Source organism: Plectropomus leopardus, chromosome 14 (assembly GCF_008729295.1).
Source record: "Plectropomus leopardus isolate mb chromosome 14, YSFRI_Pleo_2.0, whole genome shotgun sequence".
In the NCBI taxonomy this organism is placed as follows: Eukaryota; Metazoa; Chordata; class Actinopteri; order Perciformes; family Serranidae; genus Plectropomus; species Plectropomus leopardus.
In genome coordinates this window covers 22728899-22753882 of record NC_056476.1, presented here as the reverse complement: position 1 = coordinate 22753882, position 24984 = coordinate 22728899, and the positions used below count along the sequence as shown (strand labels likewise).

Genomic DNA, 24984 nt, shown 5'->3' with positions numbered 1-24984 from the left:
ATATTAAAGTATAGGTAGACACACTATGCAGCAGCAACAACAATGCATTTCAGTTCACTAATCCATCATGCTGAACAACCACTCACAACACATTATGAACACTAATACAGAGTCAAATAGTTAAACAGCTGCCGCTGAGTAGTTAAGATATCAACATTCTCCAGCAGTACAACACTACAGAGTGCTATAGAGATTGTTTATGCAGGTATGCACACATAAATACAACTTTATGCAGGTGAAACATAAAAGTATTTCCTCCATAAAAGCCTCTCACAACACAGTCAATAAACACTGTACTCCAAACAAAACCATAACCCTGCTAATGCACACAGTCCATTATCACCATACACCTCTCAGCTGGAATATTCCCAGAAGCGTCTATTCACTGAACCCTTAACTATGGTAAATGGTTCAGCTATCATTTGACACCAAAACATAGAGGAAAATGTACTTTCTGGAAACAAACTACTGCAGGGACTGAGTATGAATCTGCCGTAATTATTTTGTCTGCGTGATACAATATTAGTAACAGGTCAGTAAACTATCAACTCAGAGGGAACATTGGTCCTTGGCGCTGTAAGTGATGTTTTCAGCATATTGCTGCTGAATGTATTTCTGTAAATTTTCTTATAATGATAAACACAGCAGGCTCAAATTTTTACAAAATTAGCCCCAGGTACAAGATGTGCCTGTCAATTAGCGCACAACAACAGCTTGTAGGATCGTATTACCAGTCTGCAAGGGCACTCGCCATGCAGCCATGTACTCTACATTATGTTGCCACAGAGATGACCCGCCTTGTCTTGCCCTTGGTGGGTATGCTCCAGATCAACTTGACAAGACTGGAGTCAGTTCATTATTTTACAGCCAATCCCATTTAACTCTGTACATTATCTCATCGTGGCAGCAGGGCTCCAACAGTCATCAGTCATTGCATCAAGTAGTTAAATGTCAATTACAAACAGCTCCTGTCGATATGTCAGAGCTGAAGTGATCATGCCAAAGTGGTTCAGTGCCACCCAGTACATCAGACTCTTAGCAGATCTAAATTTAACTGCAAAATACAGAAGAGAAGAGAGTGTGTGCATCTGTTGTCTGAAGTTGTCTTCAAACCAGTGCTACACTATGAGAGAAAAAAAGTCCAAAAAGCGTATTCAGATTGTGGCAATAGATTGTGTGAATACTGTATCAATACAGTATCATGTCAGTCAGCATACCCTCAGTTAGGAGAAGCAGGCTGGAGTCTGACACAGTAGCCCTGCAATTTACATCTGTGGGGGTCAGCAACCACACATATTTTAGCCTCCCAAAAAATTCCCACCCAAAGATATCAATATCAGTTTAGGTGTATGCTTTATTGAGAGTATTTTCACAGCTTTATCTTTCCGTCCGACAGCCCGTTCAGATGGGAAAGCTATTAACTGCCTATGTTCTATGCTCTCGCCAAAACCACCAAACTCCATTGACAAAAACAGCAATTTTAGCACACTGACCAAGGAAGCTGCTGGTCTAAAGTTGCCCCGACCAATTAGTTAGTTTGTGTTATTGTGGGATTTTAGTGAATCTGAACAATCATTTTAGACTGCAAAGTCACTCAATAATACAAACAATGTTATTGTCCCAGGCAGCGTTAGAACCACAGCTCCTGTGTTCAGTGATGTTAAATTGCTGTTTTTCTCAATGAAGTCTGGTTTTAAAGAGAGTACTATAACTGTTTCATTTTCCTGTTAAAAATCACAGTCTGACATTAAGGTAAAGCAGTGAAAATTATTTCTATATAGCTACATATACATACATACACTTAAAAAAAGACATTGATTTTTTATTTATTTTTTTTTACGTTTTTTAGGTTGCTAAAATACATTTTGTTACTGACCCCTTCACAACAGTAGTTTGCTTAGCTTCCATTTTGGACTTTAGCCTGCTTCTCCAAATTGTGTCTCAGCCAAAAAGTTGCATATAAACACACCAAAAAGAAAGCCAACAAACACTTGTGTTTTGCACCTGCATGAGGCTGATGCTAGTTAGCCAGTTAGCATATTAACAACACAATATGGAAAGAACAAACCATATTTACCGTGCACCAGTGAACAAAAACTATCACAAAATATTTCTAAGGGTTTAATGTCTTAATTTAAATAACCTTAACTCATATAACAAGTTTGTTTCGACCTCCGTCCCTCTTGACTTTAGCTGTTTATTTAGATTTTTCCCTTCCGTCCCCAGTGGCTACTCACAGCGTTGCAGTGAAAAAATCCCCTGTGGCCCAGGAAGCATTTTTTTTTAAATTTCAAGAGACAAGAAAAGCAATTTAAAAATTTCTCATCACAATCTAAAGTCTATGAGGTGAGAGGGAGAAACATTATTACTCAGTGGGCTGCAAATCCAAGGAGGGTGGAAAGAGAAGTCACGTGTCAAATGTCGTCACACAATTGTATATACATATATTGTATATGTATATATGTAAATAGCTGCATATAGCTTGTCCTGCATGGTTTTGTCCTTGTTTTGTCATTTTTGTTTTTCTTGTTTTGTTTTCAGTGTCCTAATTCCTTTGTGTTAACTAACTGAATTTGTATTCATGCTTGAGCTATGTATTGAATCACAGGGGAAAAAAATGAATTTAAAAAAAGGGGTGGGGTACAGCACAAGGGCAGTGAAATCTGATCTGCAACCGCCTGGCCTTATTGGTTGATCACCTGGCAACTGCAGACCAGATTTCACTATGCAGTACCTGAATTGTATGATGTCATTTGAGGCTGTGACGCCTCCTCTTTCCAGCCTCCTTGCACATACCACATAAGAAAACCTGGAAGCTAGAAAACTTTTTTGCCATATGTCTCTGGCAAGCGACTCCATAGACTTGAATAGGTACCATCTTTGGTCTGTCTAGATATTTTTAAGTCTATGGCTGAACTGCCATTCAGAATGATTTCATTCGCCGACACGCTCCACTGTTGCCGGCGCCGATTCAATGTGCTGAATTGGTGGAAAAAAAGACTAGCGTTGACAAAGGCCCCCAGTGCAGGAAACAGTGCAGGACACACTGCAGCAACGAGGGTCACGGACGCTCACCGTCTGCCCAACATTGTTGCCAGCTGTGCTGCACACATGCCTCCATTGGGGTTAACATAAAGATGTTTGTGTTTGTGCCTTCGTTGTTTGTGTTTATCTCGAATAAAGCACAAATGAACAAAATAAATGCAAAAGATGATCACTGTCTAAGAGGGATTTAACAAGAATGAAGTCGGAAAACACTTTTTACTTAGCGTCCATATCAACTTTAAAGGTGCACTGGGCAACTTCACAAGTTGGCAGTACAAACTAGGCGTAAAGTGACTTGAGCACATTGCACACACAGTGAGTTCATGTCCATCAACCAGAACAACCTACAATGTTTTACACAGAGAGGATGAGAGAGAGAGAGGAAAGTTCTAACTTGAGTGCAGTTCACTCACTGCTGGAGGCAGGACTGAAGTATTGATTCATGATTTCCTGTGGGTGGAAAGGTGACCGTGTCTGAAATCAGAATTTAATTTGAGCAAATAAAGTGAAACTACGAGGTCTGGTGTATTTTCACAATAAAATACCCTATGCAGCAAACGAAAGAAATGTCCTCAAAGTTATTTATTGTGTGGAATAATTACAAGAGTAGTTGTTGCCATTAGAAATCTTGGGATGCAAGCTCCCCCTAACAATGCAGTTAAATATGTAGCTATAAAGAAAAAAGAAAATCACACAAGTAAAAACAATAAGAGAATCTATGACATAAAGTAGGGCAGGTTAAAATATGGGGATAAAATATAAAAAACAGAATTATGAAATAAAGAGATATAAATATGTGGTAGGCAGTAGCTGCAATGAATAAACATAATGTAAATAGGAATGTTGAAGTTAAGTATTTATGCATAACAAGTAGTATGGATTCATACGTTTATACAGGGGCGTAAATAGTTGAGTATACAGAAGTTAAAGTGACAATATAATGTAAAGTGACAGTGACCAAAGCCATGATCTCAGGACTTCAACAGTCTTATATTCTCTGGGATGAAGCTGTTCCTGAGCTGGGAGGTGCGGGACCCGATGCCGAGGTGGCGTTTGCTAGACAGCAGCAGGCAGAACAGTTTGTGACTGAGGTGTATTTGGGTCCCTGACAGCTCCGTCCGAGTGATGTGCTTGGCCAACATGATCCTCATGGTCATGATTTGATGCATAGCCTTTTGTGCTCTATTTTGACACAGGGGGAGGCTGCGGTTTGGTTTAGGCAACAAACTACTTGGTTAGGGTTAGGAAATGAGAGATCATGGCTGATGTTAGTCACGTAAGTCGACTCTTTTCTGACTAATGAATGACTAACGAGTGATGTGACTAAATAACTCCACATTGCAAAGGTGGGCGACACAAATTGTATGGCTTAATTTGAGTCAGACTCATAAATTTCAGGACTTGAGACTTGCTTGACTTGACTTGACTTAGACTTGAGACATATTAGTCAAAATGACTTGACTTTTTGACTTAATATTAAATATTTTTTATACATTTTGAGAAGTTACGCTTTCTTTTTGTAACGTGATCAGGTGATTTCTAGTGCAACGCACAAACCTCGGTAGACCAGCAGAGGTCAAGGCACAAGGCAGCTATCATGAGGGGGGCTAGTCAAAATAATAAAGATTGATAAGTTGTTATGTTATCTATTATCTGTTATTTAAGCTGGTCATGAGAGTATCATACAACTTGTGACTTGCTTGACTTGAGCAATGACTCGACTTGTCTTACTTGACTTATAGTTAGACCTTGAATTGACTTGCCTGAATCTTAAATGGTAACTTGAGACTTGCACATGTGCAACCTATTCCCACCTCTTGAACACGAACTTTCAGAGTGTCATGGTGAACCTTCTCAGCTGATGGAGGAAGAAGAGCCACTGTCTGGAATGGCTCATCATGCACGCTGACACAGCATGGCCTGGCTGATACACACTTTGCTGTCTGAGTCCGCAGTCTGAAGACAACAGGTTGGTCCACTGACTCAATAACTTGATACAAATTCAATTAGCAGCACACCAACGCAAAGCGCAGTTTGGATATTGCTTACAGTGGTATTATAGTAAGGGAGATAAAAATGGGAATGAGCCCACACACACACACCGACACACACTTGTTTAGACTGAGGTAGAAGTATCTGTTTGCATATTTGAGACACTGTGGCACAGTATAGAAGTGACAGGGGCAGATTTCCTACTGTCTCATCAGCACATTCACTCTGTTTCTAAGCATTTTAGAGAGAAATTCATGATGTGCTGTATTTGTATCTCAGAGCGCTGGCAATGCTCCAGGGCCAGTTTTACTTTGTTCATACAGAACATGTAGTTTCTGCTATTCGGTGCAGAAGTGGAGTTGCCACAGACGGGCTTGGACTAAATGCTGGGGAGGCATTATTAATGAAGAATGACAGGAGCTATTGATCTGCCTGTTATGAAATACCGCTGTGGTGGGGTGGTCAATGGGTCGACGTGGCACAAAGATGCAGGGCACGGTTCAAGTCAATTACAGGTGAAGTCAAAGTTTTTGTTGTGACAAAAAACACCATGCATCCAATTACTGTTTCTGCAGGAACGTTTCTGTGGAAAACACGTGTTTGAACATCTGGAGCTCTCAGCGTCACCATCCAACAATGAAAGGATTTGTAGTGATTATTTACAGTAATTAAAGTCTAATCCAAACACTTCAAGATTGCGACTTTTTTTTGCCACAGAGGTTTTAAAAGATGGTGGTTAAAGCAGTGAAGGCTGTTAATGAGGACAGCTCATGTTTGCTCATGTAACAGCACTTCTGCTTGAACAATGATGAGTGACAGCAGTGCTCACTCCGCCTGAAGGTTCCTGGAAGTCAGATTTAGTACCACTTCCCGAGCTGAGCTAAAGTTAGGTCCTGACAGCTTTATACACAATCGTGTTTTCATCCAATGAGACACTCCATGTTTCCATGGTATTTTCACCACCTTAAGTTTTAACTGGGCAATAAATTTCTTTATCCAAACCATGGGGATAGTTTATATTCTGTCCTTTCTGTGTGGTATTTGCCTGCTTTCTGTGTATTCACCAAGGTTTCCTTCCAAATTTCACATATGCAGGTCAGACGAAGTGGATACAGTAAATAGTCTACAGGTGTGAATGCATGTGGCCCGAGTGGGGTGTTTCCAAGCGTTATACACACTGTATTTCTGTCCCACATGATTCTTAAAATAACTTCAATAGTCAAGTTGCGCTGTCAGTTTACATCTATGTCTGTGAAAACATGGATGCTTCACAAACATCTTCTCCCCGGCAGCACAAAAGATCTATACAGCCAGCACAGTTTCAAGATGGGCACCCAAGATTAGTGTCACCAAATGTCTCCCCTTCTGTTCCTGAGATATGACGCTGAGTAATGGCCAGAAAAGTGTTTTTGCAGAACTTTATGATGTCACAGTGAAGATGACCTTAGACCGCCTGGATATAAAATGTCATCACGTCATCATTTTTTGCTATTAGTTATTGGTGTCATAAGTAGCGTATGAATTTTTGAGTTATGGCCAAAAAAAAACTTTTTGTAAGGTCACAGTGACCTTGCCCTTTGACCTTCAACCATTAAATTCTAATCAGTTTAATGTTGAGGCTAAGTGGACATTTGTGCCAATTTGAAGAAATTCCTTCTAGGTATTTTTGAGATATTGCATTCATGACAATGAGACAGATGCAAGGTCACAGTGACCTAGACATTTTCTTGCTCATGTAGCAGACTTTTGACCAAAATCTTATCAGTTCATTTTTGTGTCTAAGTAAACATTTTCACCAAATTTGAAAACAATTGGCTAAAGGTTGTCTTGAGAAATCACGTTCACAAGAATGATCCAGACGAGGTCACAGAGATCTTGAACTTTGGCCTCAGACCCCCAAAATCTAATCAATTCATTGTTGAGTCCGCGGATGTTTGTGCCAAATTTGAAGAAATTACCTTGAGGCATTCTTGAGACATCATGTTTATGAGAATGGTACAGACAACCCAAAAACACAGTCAGCACAGAGGCACAAAAATGTATATCTAAAGTGAAAAACAGAAAATTCACTAAAAGTTTACTTGTACTGTTACTGTTGCATTTATTGGCAACAACACCAATACTTGGACAATTAACCAAAAAGTGACAGTGCTCTGACAGACTCCAAGTGCAAACACTGGCAAGCACAACTGCAGCAATTAGCCCAACTACAAGGTTTAAACCTTGAAAAGAAAAAATATCCAAGAAGAAAATCCTCCTTTTAAACAAATGAGTTGGAGCATAACCCAACCTGAATGTACTTCTGAGTAAAACGGATGTAGCTGTAAAATAACCACATCACCGAGACAAAAACACTGCATCTCTCTGTGTCTCCCCTTTCTTTCTACCATCCTGTCCTCTGTGTCACCCTACTACTTTGAGAAAGTGGGAGTAATATTAAGAGTGGAATCTAATCCTAGTTGGCGGCTCATCAAAGCATCGGCACCAACTCTGGCTCTTGGTGAGCTGGGAGGAAGAGGCTGTAGAGGCACAGAGGCAGCTACAGATGTCTATATGTTACACAGGATGTTTAGGCTTTTTATCTGGTTTAACACAGACAAAATCTCTTTTTGGCAGCTTTTATTCATTCAAAAGTCTTCTGAGAGCCTCCAATAGAAAAGAGGTCTATTAGAAGTGCATTTTATCTTTCAAGCTACCACATTAAGATTTTTATGTATCAAGTTTGAAAAGGGCAAAAAAGGCAACATTAACTATTACTGGGATGGCGACTTCAGATGTGCTGACTATCTGTCTGTGCAAGACTTTGAACCACAGAACAATATCCACATTCCCCAAAGGATGATTCCTAATTAGGTTGTTGACCCCCTGACCTTTTGTTTACTGGCACCAAAGGGTCAAAATCTCCCCTTGATCAAAGATTTGGTCCATAACAGGGTTATCTCTTCAAAACTGAAGGCAGGAACTCTACAAGATTGGTTGTAGGCATTTATGATTCCCGGACAGTGGTGCCATTGAATTTTTTCATAGGGTTGACCAGACGAAAATGTTGGGGTGGCACACCAAAACCAAAAACCATAGCTGAATGTCAGAAATTTGAAAATGCTATTGAAGCAATCGGCTAAATGAAAACTATGTCAATATGGAGAGTTAAGGAATCCCAAACAGACAAACTTTAGTTTCATATTTTATAGTTAATGTAACTAAATATTTGATTTGCATAAACTAAGAAATATTTTGCTTCATGTCTGTCGTTGTAATTCTTACTTAGTTTTTTGTCGGCCTGTTTCTGTATAATATTTTTGAAATAAATAAAAAAATCAATCAATAGAAGAACAGTTAACATTTTGAGTATCACAGAAATCCTGTTTTAATGTGTTATGTATCTGTATGTAAATATTAGGTGATTCATTATTCATATAATAGGCTGGATGTCCCTTTCCCCAAAAACACAGGAAGAAAAGCTTTAATTTGAAGTTCAACGATTGTATGGAACGAAACATTTAAGGGGAGCGAGCCCTCTCAAGTTTAAAAACACTAAACACAGGGGCCTCCAATTATTTTGTTATTGTTTTCGATAGCGGGGGTGGTGATATTTCAAGGTGGCCTCACATTGCCCCCCCTGGCCACCCCATGCTGGAGTCACTGTTCCAAGAGAATTTATATCAATTTAAATATTTGATGATGCCACAAATATTTTCTATAAAACCATCAGACCAATATACAGTAAATACACAAGTCAAAGCTACAAATTGCCCTGAAGTTTACTTTGCTCATTCATGCTGCCAAGAGAACAAACCCTTTCCATTTAGGAAACTCTGTGGGCTTTCCTGGATTGCCACCATCAGTCTAAAATACCAATCTATGAAATTTACTGAGCACATCCTTTCCCCCAAGTGAATAAACCCTGTAAATGTCAATGAGAGTGTGGTCTTTCCTCTGACATCCACCTTGGAATAAACTTTACAGTCTTTAACCCCTCTGATATTAAAGCTCAAAGAATAGCAAAAATCATCACTATATTCAGTGGTGTAATGGATGGTAAATGCAGCATACCCACCCATTAGCCATATAGCCATTGGAACATACAGAAGAGTAAACCTACTTCCTTCTAGGTAACCTACCCATCTACCTAGTAGTACACCCACTTCATCAACTTCCACTCCACTACTGAGTATACTGGTTCATCCACTGGTACTGTGGGGTGTAATAAATGTTGCAGCCTTCAGGGGCCATGATAGCATTACACATAAAGTAATAAAGTAAATACTATATTGTCAGCAAAGAGGTAGAAATGTAAATGAATTGGTTTTATAACTGAATAAATCATCTTGAGAGCAGAAACTGATAACTTGTTAATCAACGCATTTGCATTGCAAAAAGCCAAGCGATGGCCCAAGACATTATTAAATGCTGTTTTTAAACTAGACTATGTAACTTCTGAAAGAAGAAATAGTGCACTCGTCCTACATATTTACAGTATATATGTCCACTATTATTGTTCTTCTAATACGGTTGTGTCTGCTAATGTATCCATGTATATGAGATGCCTAAAATGTACATTCTAAACATAAAAATGGAAAAAAAAGTCTGAAGCTTAAAATTATTGGTGGATGGAGGACTAATGATCACCAGAGCAGCATCATATTCAGTTGCCACTATGTCAGAGAGATTTTGAGTCACTGCTAATTTTAATGCCGGTGTTTTTGAATTATACTATATTGACAGAAGTTTCTAAAATTTCAACCACCCATACATGTCCGTATTAGATTGCATGAGCTTAGTGCACCTTATAAACTTGCATCTCAATGTGTACGTGAATCTGTTATGGTTGTCGTTATCGTGTACAATTAAGGCTATTTGCACCATCAGCTTTTAAACTGCCCCATCTCTGCTGATGCATTTATTGTGCAAAGTGGATAAAACCTCTAATATGCTGATGATATTATGTTGTATTTATCTACACTGTCAAGAAAAAGAAATGCGGCCAGAAACACAGCTAAAGACAAAATGGTGGTTTTATAGAGCTTTTGTAGGACAGTTTTTGATGTAGTCATGATACTTTGAGTACATATTCACAAGCTGGCATTTCTCAGCCATAAATTGAGCCATGGATAATGATAAAAATACACTTAAAACCTCCACAGTCTTCCCCCTTGTTTCCCTCCAGTAAATCGTGGCCAGTAGGGCTTGTGGTAATGATGATGGTGGGAACTGGATACCTTGTGGGTAGAAACCAGAGCAGGTCACTGTACACCGTGATAAAATTCCCGAATCAACACGCCAAGTTTCCCTTAGCCTCCTCCTCCTCCACTTCTCCACTTTTCCACTCCCCTGCTCCCTCTCTCCTCCTCTGCCTCTCCCTCTCCTCTGCTTTCATTTCCCTCTACTTTCCTTGATATCTGATCCAGTAGAGACACTCAGGTTACAGTTTTTACAGCTTAGCCAGCCCAGCGCTGTATACATTCCTTTCTCCGCTGTTTCTTGCCCCACTCTCCAGCCGTTCATATCCCCTCCATGCCCACTCCTCCTTGTCCTTGATTACTCACCGTGGCTTATTTTACCGTGGCACACATTAAGCAGCCAGATGAGGGAAACACTGTCAGACTGTTTGGTTTTTTAGAGTATGATCCCTCACAAGGGCACATTGTGTGTGTGTGTGTGTGTGTGTGTGTGTGTGTGTGTGTGTGTGTGTGTGTGTGCTTCTTTTTAGTCTGAAATATTAAAGATGAGAGAAGGGAGCAAACTAGGTACTGAACACTTTAAATAGAAGAATCTGAGAGTTTTCTATTTAATACATTAAACTTCACTTACATGGCTCCACTGTCAGGCTATTATCATGCAACCATGCTTTAGTGTTAATTAGCTGCAGCTCTGCACAACATCACGCTGGGTTCGGGTTTACACTCTGATTTGTATCTAGATGTAATGCTCTCATAACCAACCCATAACCTCATGTTATATCATATCAGATACATCCATTCAATGTATTAAATGCCATGATATCATAATAACAACAAGGGTATTGAAAGAGAGGCTGCAGCTATTTTCTAGTCCCCCACTTCTATCTGTGGATCAGTGTTTTCCTAAATTAAATCTGTAGACAGCCGCTTATGTGAGTTGTGTGTGTGTGTGTGTGTGTGTGTGTTTGTGTCTGTGTGTTTGCAAGAGGAGATGAAATTCAAGGTTGCGTAATGAGCTACAATCGAACTTGTTTAGCCTTTGAAAGTGTTTTGACACCTTAACCACATCTGCTGCTCCATTCAGTAGCTTCCCTTGGTATTGACGGCGATACCGGAGTTGTCATAGGAGAGCCGTGTTTTTCCCCCAAAGCACCAACAATACAAAAACATATCTACTGTTTTTTGCACTGACATATCTATAAAAAGTTCCCTACTACTACTGACATTTTCATTTTTGTCAACCCACCCCACATATATGGATAAAAAATATAGAAGGAAAAAATTGCTATGCTGTGACAGGCAACTACACACTGTCACCCAAAATAACCATTAGCAAATAAATTTAAAGGTCCCATATTTCAAAAGGTCTTACTTCCATATCTTTTCAATTATATGCAGGTATATGTGCAATATAAATACTGTGTAAGTACAAAAATGCTCCACAGAGAAATGCACACAATCTGAATTGACAATCTTTGCCTTTAAACAAGCCGTTAGGACTTCAGTGAAGTTGTGATGTCACAAGTACACTATAGAAACTCCTGTTACAGTGCTGTTAGTGTCATGTGCCGGCTAAAATGATAGTGCAGAGAGATGCCAGGAGCATAGATGTGAAGACATGCAAAAACTGACCAATCAGAGCAGACTGTACTTTTTCGGCTAGAGACACCGGTGCTAAAACGGAGCATTTCAGGCAAAGAATGAAAACAGATATATTCAGGCAGACAGTATGATGACAATCAAGTGTTTCTGATCATTAAAGCATAAAAAAGCTGGAAGAAATCCCAAATACAAGTATGACCCAGAAAATTAGCATAATATGGGACCCTTAACAAATTATTGTTATTATCATTATTTATACTAGTTCTAGTATTACAGTGTACTGCATTTCTGCATGTGGTTTGTCCAAGCAGTGTTACCCTAGCAGGAGTTGTTTGACTGCTATGGGCAGGCACAACTAATGTCTCTCTTTAAAATATATAAAAAAGAGAAAAACTAGAATGTAATATGAGTGGTATATAGCCGATGTTACTGTCAACTGTATTTGTATGTTAGAAAAAAAAGTAATCGCAGGGTTTCAAACAAAATAATTTAATTGTGGCGACCCGGCACGATTAAAACATCTGCTGCCACAAATTGATTTTCTATCTTTGGAGTTGGACCGTTCACTGGAAGTTAAAAAATATACATAACATTCAGTTATTCATTGCACCACACTCTCGGAGCACTGTGCATAATTTGGGCACAGATGGAGCCGCAGAAAATCAGGCACATTAAAAGTGAAACTTAACTATTCATTCTGCTGGGTCCAAAGCATTAACTCGCAGCCGCTGCTTCTCTTATCCATCAATCTGATCAAATCAGCTCTGAATGGACCGACAGATCAATTATAATCTCCCTAATCACAACCTACTGCTGAAGAAAACAAGAGCTCAGAGAGCTCCGCCTGTTCTGTGTTCACAGGCCCGCAAAAACCTCTAAATTTAGAGAGGGGACACAAAATTACACAAAAGGACACGCATGTATTTACAAAGGGATAAAAACTTTGCTGTCATCGTCACTCCCTAAAATGTCACTCAGTCATCAAAACATTTGAGAACCTCTGATCTAAGATTTTTGTTTCAAAATGCTCTAAAATGGTCAGATTAGCTGTTTATAAAAATGCGGGGGGGGGGGGGGGGGTCAGGGTGGTGTCACAGAGGGTGGCAATTAAAAATGGTCCCCCTCCAATGTTAAATGGATGATTACGGCCCTGTGGTCTGGTACATCTTCACATTTAAAACTCTGATCCACAATTTGACTGATCACAGTTACCACTCTGTGCTCACAAATCAAATGACAAATGAAGCTGATTTCATCAAATAAGATGTTTAACTGACACATCTGCTCTGCAAAACATATCGTATAAGAGCAGTCGATTCACTGAACCTTGAATGATGACCCGCGTCACAGCATCTATCATCTAACAGCAAAACTCACCTGCAAATAAAACATCATTTCTGACTGATGACTGACATCATATAATTACTTGGTCAATCTGATAAATTATTAGAGGAGATTTTTTTTTCACAGTCCAAATAGATTTATGGTAATATTTGCTCTCGGCTGTAAAGATAAAAACGGTCAAATAAAACCCTGGACAGACAGCAATTTATTGTGCCTAAATGATGCTCATAAAGATTTCATCCAGTCTAAATGCTCCACTGAGACTACCTCAAGTGCTCCCCTGATAAGAAATAAGGAAATTTCTTCTGCCTGACACCCTGCATCCCCCTCCTCCTGTCATCAGGAGCAGACAACAGGAGGATGGAGTCTTCTAAAACTGGGAATGAAAAATTCCCAGTTTAACAAGCTGAAAGAAATTCCCTTTCTCTACACCTCTGATGCATTTTAGGGTAAAGAGCGAGCACAACTCTGAATGCAGCTGCAAATGAATGGAACACTAAAGGAAAATAACCTAAAAGACAGAAGATTGCACTGCTAAAAATAGATTTTAATGGGCCACATTATCATGCAATAGTGTACTTTACTGCTATTCTCTGTGATAATCACCAATCAAGCATCAAAATGTACACCCATTAAATGCATATTATCTTTTTGCTGTTTTACAGTAAGAGGGAATCAGCGGTGACACGTGAACGCGGCTGCTTTTTTGGAGAAGTCTAAATACAAAAAGGCTTTATTCCAGGGTTGTTTCAGGACTCGCTCAAAGCCAGAACCCTCGCTTCTCCCTCTGACAGCCTAAAAAAAATATCACAATTTCCACAATGTGATCACCTGCATATCCACCCAGAACAGCAGAGTGCAAATGTGTCTCCAGCCAAATGTGTACAAACAATGAGAGAGATGAAGACAAAGCGGACACACAGCTCTGCCTCACACACGCACACACACACACAAATGCCAGGAACACTTTCTTTCTCCACAATGAACCGCGCGGAGCTCAAATATCACCTAAATAAAATAGAAACAACGTGTGGGTGAATATTTGGGATAGAAGCGTGCAGGCCGAGCAGTGGAGACAATGTGCTCTTGTCGAGTGCGTAAAGCTCACAGACGCACATCTGGATCACACGCCTCTGGGCAGCTGGGCAACACACACACATAAACACAAACACACAGAGGCGAACCCACGCACGTCGGACCCGCAAAAGCAACGCGGATAGGCGAGTGTTCCCCCATTGATTTCTACTAATTATGCACATTGGCTGCCCTCCGTTGCGCCGTAGTGAAACAGTATTAATAGTAATAGTAGAGGCACTGTTGACGCCTTCACTGACGCACTGGATTTTCCATTAGCCATGAAAGGCAGGGCACACAAACGGCGAAATTATGACATGAAGCGACAGGAACGAACACTGTATTCCCTCATTGATTCAAAACTTACTACAGTGGCAGTGAATGGGTGCCGCATCCATTGTGCAAGGCGGGCAGGGTGCGCTGCCCAGGCTACTGGATATATGACAATAGAACTTGGGTGCGAAAAAAATGATAAATCAAAGTTTGACTATCGAGCAGCCAATTGCACTTGAGTGTATCGTATATTTCCACTAAGGACGTCTAGTGCTTCCACAGACATGCATGCTCCTCACAAGCACTCCACGCGTATTCACATGCAAACTGGGCTCCCTTTTTTTTTACCTTCATCTCTTCATTTATCTCCCTTTTCACCGGGTGAGCTGGCTTTCGGCTTCTTTTATTTTCCGGAGGTCTGCCCTCTTTTTCCATCTCTGCCATGTTTTCTCTGAGATACTTCTGTCAATATTTGCGGTGAGGAAGGGGTGAGGAGGGGGGAGAGAAAGAGGCAGCTGTTTACAGTCGCCAGACGGCGGATGTCTTGTAGCTTTTCAGCGGCCCGTGTGACGCTGGTGATGCCGCCGAGGGCTCGCGGTGCCCGGCTAAGTCAGCCATCTTCTGCCCGTATCCTCCACGGTCCGTGCACCCAGTGGTGAGCCGCCTCTGTGAGTCAAAGGAGAGGTTGAGTGAGGGGAAAAAACGAGACAGGGGGAGGGGCGTCCGCTGAAACATTATATGACGCGTTGATGATCAGAGGTAGGCTATTTCTTCTCGCTTTCCCATGGAGTGCAATCAGAGCAGTCACATCCACTTAACGCCGCTCCCTCATGGTGACAGTGTGCAAGCAGCAAACAGGTGCCACACACACACAGACATCCAGTCCCACATTGTTCTTTAGGGGAGTCTTACAATGAGATTTGCTTTTTTTTTTCACTTCACTTTTTCTGTCATTCAACACCATAAATTCAAAAGTCTGGAAGTTCAAGTGCGTTTAGTTCCATGTGCAGAAAAAAACAGTTTGCTGTCAGCTGTGCAGGTGTAGTGCCTTGCTTAAAGACACTTAAGTGGATGTTGCAGAGATTAAGAGAGAAACATGATAGTGGAAAGTCAGGAGCATCTGGAGCAGGTGCACGATGACGGCAGTCCTCTCAGCTGAGAAAGAAGAAATTGTGTCTTTGCAATCAGAATAGAATTGCAGCCAAAAGCATATCATTTATCACAGGGCTGGAAAAGGTTCATCACTCTCAAGGCCAAAGGAAACTTTTTTAGGTGTGGTGATGAGCTTTAAAACCTGGAGTGACATCACTTGTCTTGTGCTGAAACCAATGGTTAAACTGGCTGGATTTCTTTCAAAAACATGGAAAAAAGCAATGAGGAACTTGGTAAGAAATGTTCCACAAACTGCAAAAAGTTAGTAGATTTAGAAAATTAATTTTTAAAAAGCTAGGGGAAAATGTCTGGACAAAAAAAGAATAAAGCCAGGGAAAAATGATATTTATAAGTATCATAATTACAAAATAAAAATGATGTTCTTTTTTTAGCACTTGATTACTTTTTTGTTTGTTTGTTTGTTTGTTTTTTACCAATGTTCTTGTACTTTTTGATAATTTCTCACAAATTTTTGTATCATTTCTTCTTTCATTGCTTGTTGCCTTCATGTTTTATGAAGGAAATCAAGCCAATTTGCTCAGGTTTCAAGGGTTGAGATGAAGTTTCCATTTGGCCTTCAGAATGTTGCTTTTTCCTCATTCTGGTTATTCTCCCGACAACAACATGCACGGCAAAAATAAGTATGGTGGGTGTCTCAGTTTTCATTTGGGTACTATGCATACATAGGTTTTCAGCGTTTATGTGCTGATTAATACTGTTTGCAGGGATGTATAGCCAACTCACTCCCAACTCAAAAAGTAAAGCCACTTAGTCAGTGATTTCAGCGTCAGAGACACACAGAGAGGCACCTTTCGTGGCAGTATGATACGCACATAGCTTCTCACTTTTAGAGGCAGTAGGCAACAACCCAAGTGATCAAACACTGCTGCCTTAAAACCAGTTCAGCTCTGGTTCTCGCCTGTGATTTTAAACCATTTAGAGCATTTTGACTAAAAATAGATTGGTTTAGAAACTGAAAAGTTGGTTCGCAGCAGGATTTCCTTGACTGGAAGCATGAACCGTGACAAAATTAATGGTCGATGTCTCATATTCTAGAGGTTTGAAAGAGCGGCTGAAGAAGGCAACAATGGAGAAATTGTCAGACAAAGAAGAACATGCAGTGGTGTTTTTTTAATCATGTTGTGGGGGGGGGGGGGTTGGCTTTTATTAGTCAAGACAGCTATAGTGCGAAAGGGGGACAGAGAAAGGGGAAGACATGCAGCAAAGGGCCAGGGGTGGAATTGAGCCCAATCAATGTGATCTGCAATTTTGCTACAACTGTTGACCCCCACTGTGCAACCCCTTCCGGTGATTACAACTCATGTTTACAATGGTTCCATGCAAAACTGGTGGAAACACAGGCTGGTTCATCAGATTATAGCAATTATAATAAGAATAATACATTGAATTTATATAGCGCCTTTCTTGAACTCAAGGTCACTTTACAAAAAAAAAAAGATAGCACCAAGGTTCCAAGAATCCTGACTGGAAAGAGTTAAAGAACTGGAACTGATTTGGTGGAAAAGGGGCAAGAGAGACACACTTAGCGGCAGTATGATATGCCCTGGTTGGCGGCAGTTTGTGATGCCACCAGCAACTACCGTAATATTCATTCATTCATTTTCCGCAACCCTGGAGAGAACCCATGCAGAGACGGGGAGAACATGCAAGCTCCGCACAGAAGGGCCCCCGCCCATAGATCGAACCCTGTTCCAACCCAGGTTCGAACCACGACGCCACCATGCCGCCCAACTACCGTAATATAAAGAGTGATAAAGTATGTATAGAGCAGGCTGGAGTGGAGGTGAATGGGTCAAACAAACTCCGGACTTTCATCGGGGGGGCTGTTCAGTTCCTGTGTGAATTTTAAGCCAAATCATGATGTTTTTTTCCTAAACATAACATTTGTATTTGTGTTCTACTTACATTGTAAGTTTATTCTGAAAAAGACTGTATGCATGTAACCACCAGAAATATTCATTTCTCCTCAATATTTACAACATGAGCATTTGTTTCCCCCTAGTAAAAACATGTAAGTAGCACTTTTATTTTGACAAAATCAAAGAACTTGACATAATAAATAATAATAAATTAGTGCATTAAAAAAATCACAAGAATGCAGGAAATTAAGTGATTTATACTCACAAATTCCAGCAGAGGACGGCTAAACCCCCTGTTTCATATGTGTCCCCTCCAATGTTACAGGAATCTTGGAGTTCAGTTATTGGACTTGTGGAAGACGGGGAGGATTGAGGACAAAGATGGAACAAAGGTCTCATTTAAGTTATATTAAAAAACAAAACATCACACTTTGCACTTGAATTTAAATTTTTTTTAGTTTGTGTGCCCTGCCTTTCATGGCTAATGGAAAGTTTTTCTTTTTTTTTTTTAATCTTACTTTCAGTGCATTTCCAAATATCTGAGAGCTCAAATCCAGTGGTTTAAAACTGATTAGTAAAGGCTTTCCCATTATCGGATGGGTCAATTATAACTTTCAGTCTAAGGTTAAAACACAAAAACTGCAGTTTTACCATAACAGTCAGCCATCTACTCTTTTTTGAATATTTATTTCAATAAATAACTGTCGCTATGGATGGATTATAAAACAGTGGGCCTCTGGACACAGACATGCAAAGGTCCCCACCACCTATCCTGCATGGTTATTTTTGTCTCTTTGTGGTCCTTTTGAGTCTCCTGTGGTCGTTTTGTGTGCCCTTGTGTTTGTTTTCTGCCTCTTCAAGGTACTTATTTGTCTTTTTTTTGTTTCATGTCACTCTGTGGTCATTTTGAGCCTCTTTGTGGTTATTTTGCATCTCTTAATGGCTGTTTAATGTCTCTCCAAGGTATCTCTTGCTTTTTTGTTGTCTTGTGTCTCTTTGTGGTCACTTTGAGTCTGTTTGTGGTTATTTTTTTTGTCTTTTTTAATAATTTTGTTTCTCTTAATGGTCAGACTGTGTCTCTTTGTGCTCATTTTGTGTCTCCTTGTATTTGTTTGTGTCTCTTTGAGTAATTTGAGGTAATTTAATCAACCCCATTTTGAGTGTCTACCTGGTCAGTAAGTGTTAATTTGGAATTTAATATTTTACAAGTGAAGGTCAGGGGCCCCCATGACACTTTGGGCCCCTCTGGCCCTCTGCCTGTGTTCATGGCTGTAGGTAATTTACATAGATATATTACGTAGTCTGTATCGTCCCAGGGCAAATTTATTCGCACACCCTGTACGTCTCACACACAGATGCATGCTTATATAGTTTTTGGGTTGCTTTTTTTTCAGACTGAAAAGAAGAAAAGCACAGCTGTAATTGATAACATCAAAAACATTCCATTAAGGTGAGCTGGTTCAAGGGAACTCGTGTTGTGCTTGCTGACTCACTGTCACGGTTAACTAGGGCACTTAAAGGGACCTAACCATGGTCAATGAAATTTGTTTCACCAGTGCTTTTCCTGCTGTGAAAAAGGTTCTACACTCATAATATACTGATCGCATATGCACATAGTATATATTTGGGTATATACATCTCCACATGTAACACATAGACGTATGTGTTAGTATAGTTGTTTTAATTTGCTTTTGCTCCTGCAGAGCTCATTAAAAATGTTGAAATGACATGTTTTGACAATGTTGTGACAGTGTCACAGCGTGATGTTTTACAGCGGGTTTCCTCAGCTAGGGGCCACTCACTTAATGCAAAATAGGGTCATTACTGGCATATGAAATAGTTACAGATCCATAATAAATTATTTTTGCTTTGGGCATGAATTTACCTGTTTCATCTGTGCGAGCTACATGCTGTCCTCCGACTTTAGCTGGAATTACAATGAGTTGGCAGGTGGAGAGCCACTGAGAGTGCCAGGGGATGCTGCTCATGGCATTGTGACACCCATTTGAGCCGGAAAATCAGGGGAAACAGGAGCTGTGAACCGTGATGCGAGGTCAGGGGGAGATGACTTGTGTGTTACAGTGCAGCACTTGACATGCCGTGCTAACACAGCAGCTCACCTGCATCACAAAATTCTTCCTTCATACTGTTAACTGTAATGCTTCTGATTATACACTGTAGAGAAACACAGGGGGTGACTATTTATTAAAAGCAGTAGGTGTTGTGAATATGAATATGTGAAGAAAACTGCTATTTTTAAAATTGTTAATGGCAATTATAAGTGTGGATTTTGGTGCAATTTTTGCTATAGCAAAATGTGTTTTGAAAGACACAAAAAAGTGGCTGTAGCTATTTCCCCATTAGGACGGTATGATGCTGAGAATGAATTGGTGAAAATACAGTTTTCCTAGCGTGTAATACATGAACATACAATAGCTTATGTGTGTTTGTTTTGTAAGACTATTCCATAATAGAGACCACAGCTCCATGTCATGTAAGTTGTCCTTGACAGACTTTCTCTCCAGTCCAGTAATAAGCAGATAGAGTTGGATTCAATGAAAGCATTGTTAAACCAAATGCTGCTGGGGCACTTCCCTTTAATACTGTGGAACTGTCATATTGTCCCAAGGATTGTGTTGCATGAACCGAAACATGAGGGGTTTCTTTCCACAATTTAATATAGATAGTTTAATGTTTTTTTTCATCTGGTACTCTAATCCTTTTGACCTTGGCATCCAAGTTACAAGAAGTTCAAATTTGTGGTTTGTTATGACATTGGCCTTAATATTAACACATAATGAGACAGGACAGAGCTAAGGCAAATTTTGAACAAGAGTGTTTCCATTTTGGCAAAAATCTCACTAAGCATGCTTATGATTTACAGTAATCAGATTTAATATGAAACATGCAGCTTTCCATGAAAAATACAATTATGTTACACAAGCAGTGACAAAATGTCACTGATGTGTCAGTGTCAGTTAACTGAACTATGCAACACTACGAGCTCTTAATCTATCAATAGGAGGAAGATATTAAAATAAAATAATAATATAATATCATGGGGTGTCCTACAATAACTGAAGCAAAGCATAAGGTATGTAAAAAAATAATAACATCCAGTGCAACTTGAAAGCAGATGGGCCCTCAGATTACTTAACTTTGATGGTGTAAGACCCCTGGTATTGCTTGAAGTAAACTTCTATATCAATAGGCTAATAACTCAAGCAATAATCCTTATGCCAGCCCCCAAAATAAGGACAGCTTTTATTTGAATTGTTATAGCCTATAGAGTTTTGCTTTTAAGGCAAAACAACATAAATGTAGTCAAAGCTTTGGGTTTGACCGTCACACATAATTTAAGAACTAAACCTTTGAAACCTGGGCAAATTGGCTTGCTTTTTTTTTTTTTTCAAAAACATGAGAAGAATGCAATAAGCAATTTAAGAATAAATTACCCAAAAATTATCATGAAATTAGTAAAAAGTACAAGTAGGGAAAAGTTAAAAAAAACAACAACATTAAGGAAATGACATCAAAAACTGCTTAAAATGCTAGTAATTTAGAAAATTAATTTTAAATAAAATGTTATGATCATTTTATGATAATTATAAATATAACAAATAATTTTGGCATACTGACTTTTGTGTAGTCAATATAGAACTTTGTTACAATGATGATATTGTTGGCCAGAAATGTATCTTTTAGAATGAGTCTGAACTGCCTGTTTTTAAAAGTTTATGAATTTGAAGAGCAGCTAGTTTTCCACAGGGGTTTGACCTTAGTCAGAAGTGCTGTCTTTATAAAAAATGTTGTTGTTTTTTTATTTGCTTTTTTTCATTTACTCTATACATGGATATTGCATATTTACAAATTCAGTCATGTAACTATAGGACACTGCAAACAGAACATAAAAGAAAAAAACAACAAAAAACAAAGACAAAAACCATGCAGGACAAACTATGTACAACTATTTACATAGGGGTATTTGTATTTAAATATGGGCATCGACCAAAGTATCAAACAAAAATATTTAATGAATTACAAATGTCTAATGTTTCCCAGCTTTGCTATCTTTCAGTCCATTTATTGTCTGGATGTAATGTTCTGTTTCTGTTTTGAATTCTTGTATTTTGGGTTTCTTTTGAGTCCATTGACATTTATTAATATAATAATTCCCATTAAAATAAAAAAACTAAACAAAAACAAATTAGAAATATTTTATTTCTGGCTATCAAATCCATTTTTATCATACCACAATATCATCTGTCTTTTTTCTCGTAGAACTTTTTTTTCCATTGTTGTTGTTTTTAAGTTCTATGTCCATCCATAATAATTTAACGCAAAGTCATTCAAAAATAAATAAATAAATGACAAATACTTTTCCTCTCTTTAGAACACGGGGCGTGTCTGGATTTACAACTGTGCGTCATTACGTTTTTACGACGACGTAACGTATTACGTAGTCAAAGATGGCAGCCCGCAGTGACAGGTCGTGTGTTGTGAAACTTGGCTAGTTCTTCCCAAAATGTTAATAGATTAGATGTATTAGAACAACAAATTAAATTAATTTAATAATTAATACAAATGCGGCGTCGTTTGGGAACAACGTCAGCGGCTGAATCTGGAGATACAGTTTAAAGATGGTGGCAGGTACCTGAATGGCACTTAAAGCAACTGTGACAAACATTACAGTCAGAGAGAAAATGTTTGCAGCTACCTGGTCGCGACTGACCTGCAGGGCTTTGTCCAGCCGAGGACAGAGGACACTGAGTCTGTTCTCCAGCTCAGGACCGTCAAACTGGAGTAAAGTGGTCTCAGACGCGGAGAAGATCGTCGGATATCCGACCTCCTTCATGAGCCTCCGCTGCCTGCTCAGCGATGAGCTCAGTAATGTCGCCATGCACGTCCGGAAGCTGGTCGGGACTCAGCACCCTCTGCTCAACACTGCAAGGTAACACTGCTCACACTATCCCGCTTTCCCCTGAGCTCCGGCCTGAGTGAGATCTCCTGCATGGAGGAAACGTCAAACCAAACTCCATTCAAAAATCTGGCAAAATTTATAAACTCTGTCTGTCAGCAAAATTTAAAAAAAAGATCATGGATTGTTAATTAAGGGCATATGTTATTGTTTGAATCCCTCTATTTCGGCATGAATATATACCAATTATCAGTTAACTCTTTAAGACCAGAGCAAATTGGCTTCATTTCTTTAAAAAAAAAAAAAAAACAGGAGGAGAAGGTAATCAATAACAAATGAAGAAATGGCCCTAAAATTGGCAAGAAATTATTAAGCAGTACAGGAAAGTTACCTGGTAATTAGTAAAAACAAACAAAAACCACACAACAAAGCCAAAAAAAAAGTTTTTAAAAAATACAGCAAAGAGGACTTGGAAAAAGTGGGGAAAAAAATTCTGGAACAATTTAAATATGTAATTATTAGAATTATATATTTTTTTCTCTGAACTTTAAAACATTTTTTTCAAAATATACTGATTTCTGGGGCCGTCCAGTAGCTCACCTTGTATAGTGGGCGCTACATGTATAAGGGCTGTATCCCGGCTCCAGGTTTGATTCCAACCCCGCCCCCTTGCTACGTCATCTCCTCTCTCCCAATTTCACACTGAAAGCTGTCCTATCAAATAAAGGCAAAAAGTTAAAAAAAAATAAATAAATGAAAAAGTCTACTAATTTCTTGCAATTTGTGAGACATTTCTTACCAAGTTGCCCATTGCCTTTTTCCTCATATTTTTGAAAGAAATTGGAAAGGTGTGAAAGGCATCTGAAAGCAGCACAAGAAAATCAATGTCGCTTCAAGGGGTTAATATTACTTTTAAATCTAGAGGGAGATTTTGCCTGAGGATTCAAACTAGTATCAAAGTTCACGAGTGTGGCATTATTACTCTAATTTGTCCCTCGCATCTAATCATCATCTTTACTTTAATTTTGCACTGATGATTGCAAACAAATCCTTGAAAAGCCACTGTTTTATTCAAAAACAATCACAAGCCAAACTTAAATGTGAAACTCAGCAGGTTATCTGGTAGCAGTCATGTGATTGTGGGTTTATATTTATGTTGCGTCTTTCAAGACCCAAACACACTTGACCCCACCTGCAGATGCATTAGTATCCCCTTTCAACATCCCATCAGCATGTGGGTAAACAACAATTGTTTGTCGTCAATAAATCAATTCTTTTCAGTCAAGCAGCATTGTCAGTGGTTGAATGTCTCTTATGATGCTATCAGATGAATTGCAGCCATCTAAAATGTTTCCTCACAACAAACGTATGACTCAAGCGGCTATTGCTGTATACATCTAACAAAAATGATGATAGGCTACCTTGTTTGTTTGAATCTTGCTCAGTTCTCATCACAACAAACTTCATCATCGAAAATATGATGCAGTAGAGGTAGAGGTGCTGCTGAGTTCAGAAAAAAAAATTCCTCTTATCATTTGTCCTTTGTTGGACAAATGATAAGTTGCTTCTTTAGGTTAAAAAGGATATAAATATATATGTAAAAAACCCAAGAATAAAAAAGCAATTAAATGAGTTTTAAAGTGCAGAATGAAAACCATGAGGTGTGAAAAAATAAATAAATGATAATAATATATTACTGTTGCACAGTGTGCGCAACCTGAATTAACAGAATAAAGTGCAAACAGAGCCCCTGTCTTAGCTAAATAAATAAATAGTCTTTTGTCTGTGCATCACATGCATGATCAGGCCTCATAGTGTAGACTGGTGGAGCACTTAAGGTTTAAAGTTGGTTGATATTTAAACGTAACACCCAAAACATATAAACCTCAGCCGTCAGAGCTCTTTCAGAATCTCTCTGGTCTATATTTATACCTGCACACACAGAACAGACAGTTAGTGGACTGTGGGGAGAGATTTGCTAACAAAATGTATATTTCGTTAGAATTGTGGATGGCACCTTTAATTACTCAGAACAGAGTTACGGGATTAAAAAAGCATTTTGGCGTCTTTCCCTCAAAGGGGATACACAAAATCTAAGCAGTTTATATATCCAAACTGAATGCACCAGATGTGTAACTCCAGCTGCTGTGCATGTGGTTCTCTTTTCATTTTGTTTCATAGAATGATGTAACAATGGCATGTGTTGGTCCAACAGCAATAATGAACATTTAATATTTCACAGTTAGATGATGGAAAAGATACGTTACAATCCTATATAAACTACTAAAGCTGACTTGTGGAGTTTTCCTTTAAACAAACACAAAGTTGTGTTCATATTAAGTATTTGTCACCAAAACACAGTGTGTATCATTACCATTGCTGCATATCTTGGATAATGTAGTTTGGAAGCAATTGCAGGTGTGTGTTCGTGTGTGTGGAAGAAGTATTATGATCTTTTACTTAAGACGCAAAGTAAGCATTACATTATGCTTAAAGTATCAAAGTTATTGATTTGCTGTTATAC

General features: G+C 39.1%; 2 protein-coding genes across 2 annotated transcripts in view; one reads left to right on the top strand and one right to left on the bottom strand.

Annotated features, from left to right (window-relative positions):
- The window catches only part of sobpa (sine oculis binding protein homolog (Drosophila) a), a 51565-nt gene extending 36400 nt beyond the window's left edge, over positions 1-15165 (bottom strand). The window contains exon 1 of the mRNA XM_042501219.1: positions 14859-15165. Coding sequence (XP_042357153.1) covers positions 14859-14954 — 96 coding nt within the window. The 5' untranslated portion in view covers positions 14955-15165. The remainder of the gene's footprint in view (positions 1-14858) is intronic.
- A 6855-nt stretch (positions 15166-22020) lies between these two features.
- The window catches only part of pdss2 (prenyl (decaprenyl) diphosphate synthase, subunit 2), a 36036-nt gene continuing 33072 nt past the window's right edge, over positions 22021-24984 (top strand). Inside the window, exon 1 of the mRNA XM_042500997.1 lies at positions 22021-22493. Within this exon, the coding sequence (XP_042356931.1) occupies positions 22201-22493 (293 nt within the window). The 5' untranslated portion in view covers positions 22021-22200. The remainder of the gene's footprint in view (positions 22494-24984) is intronic.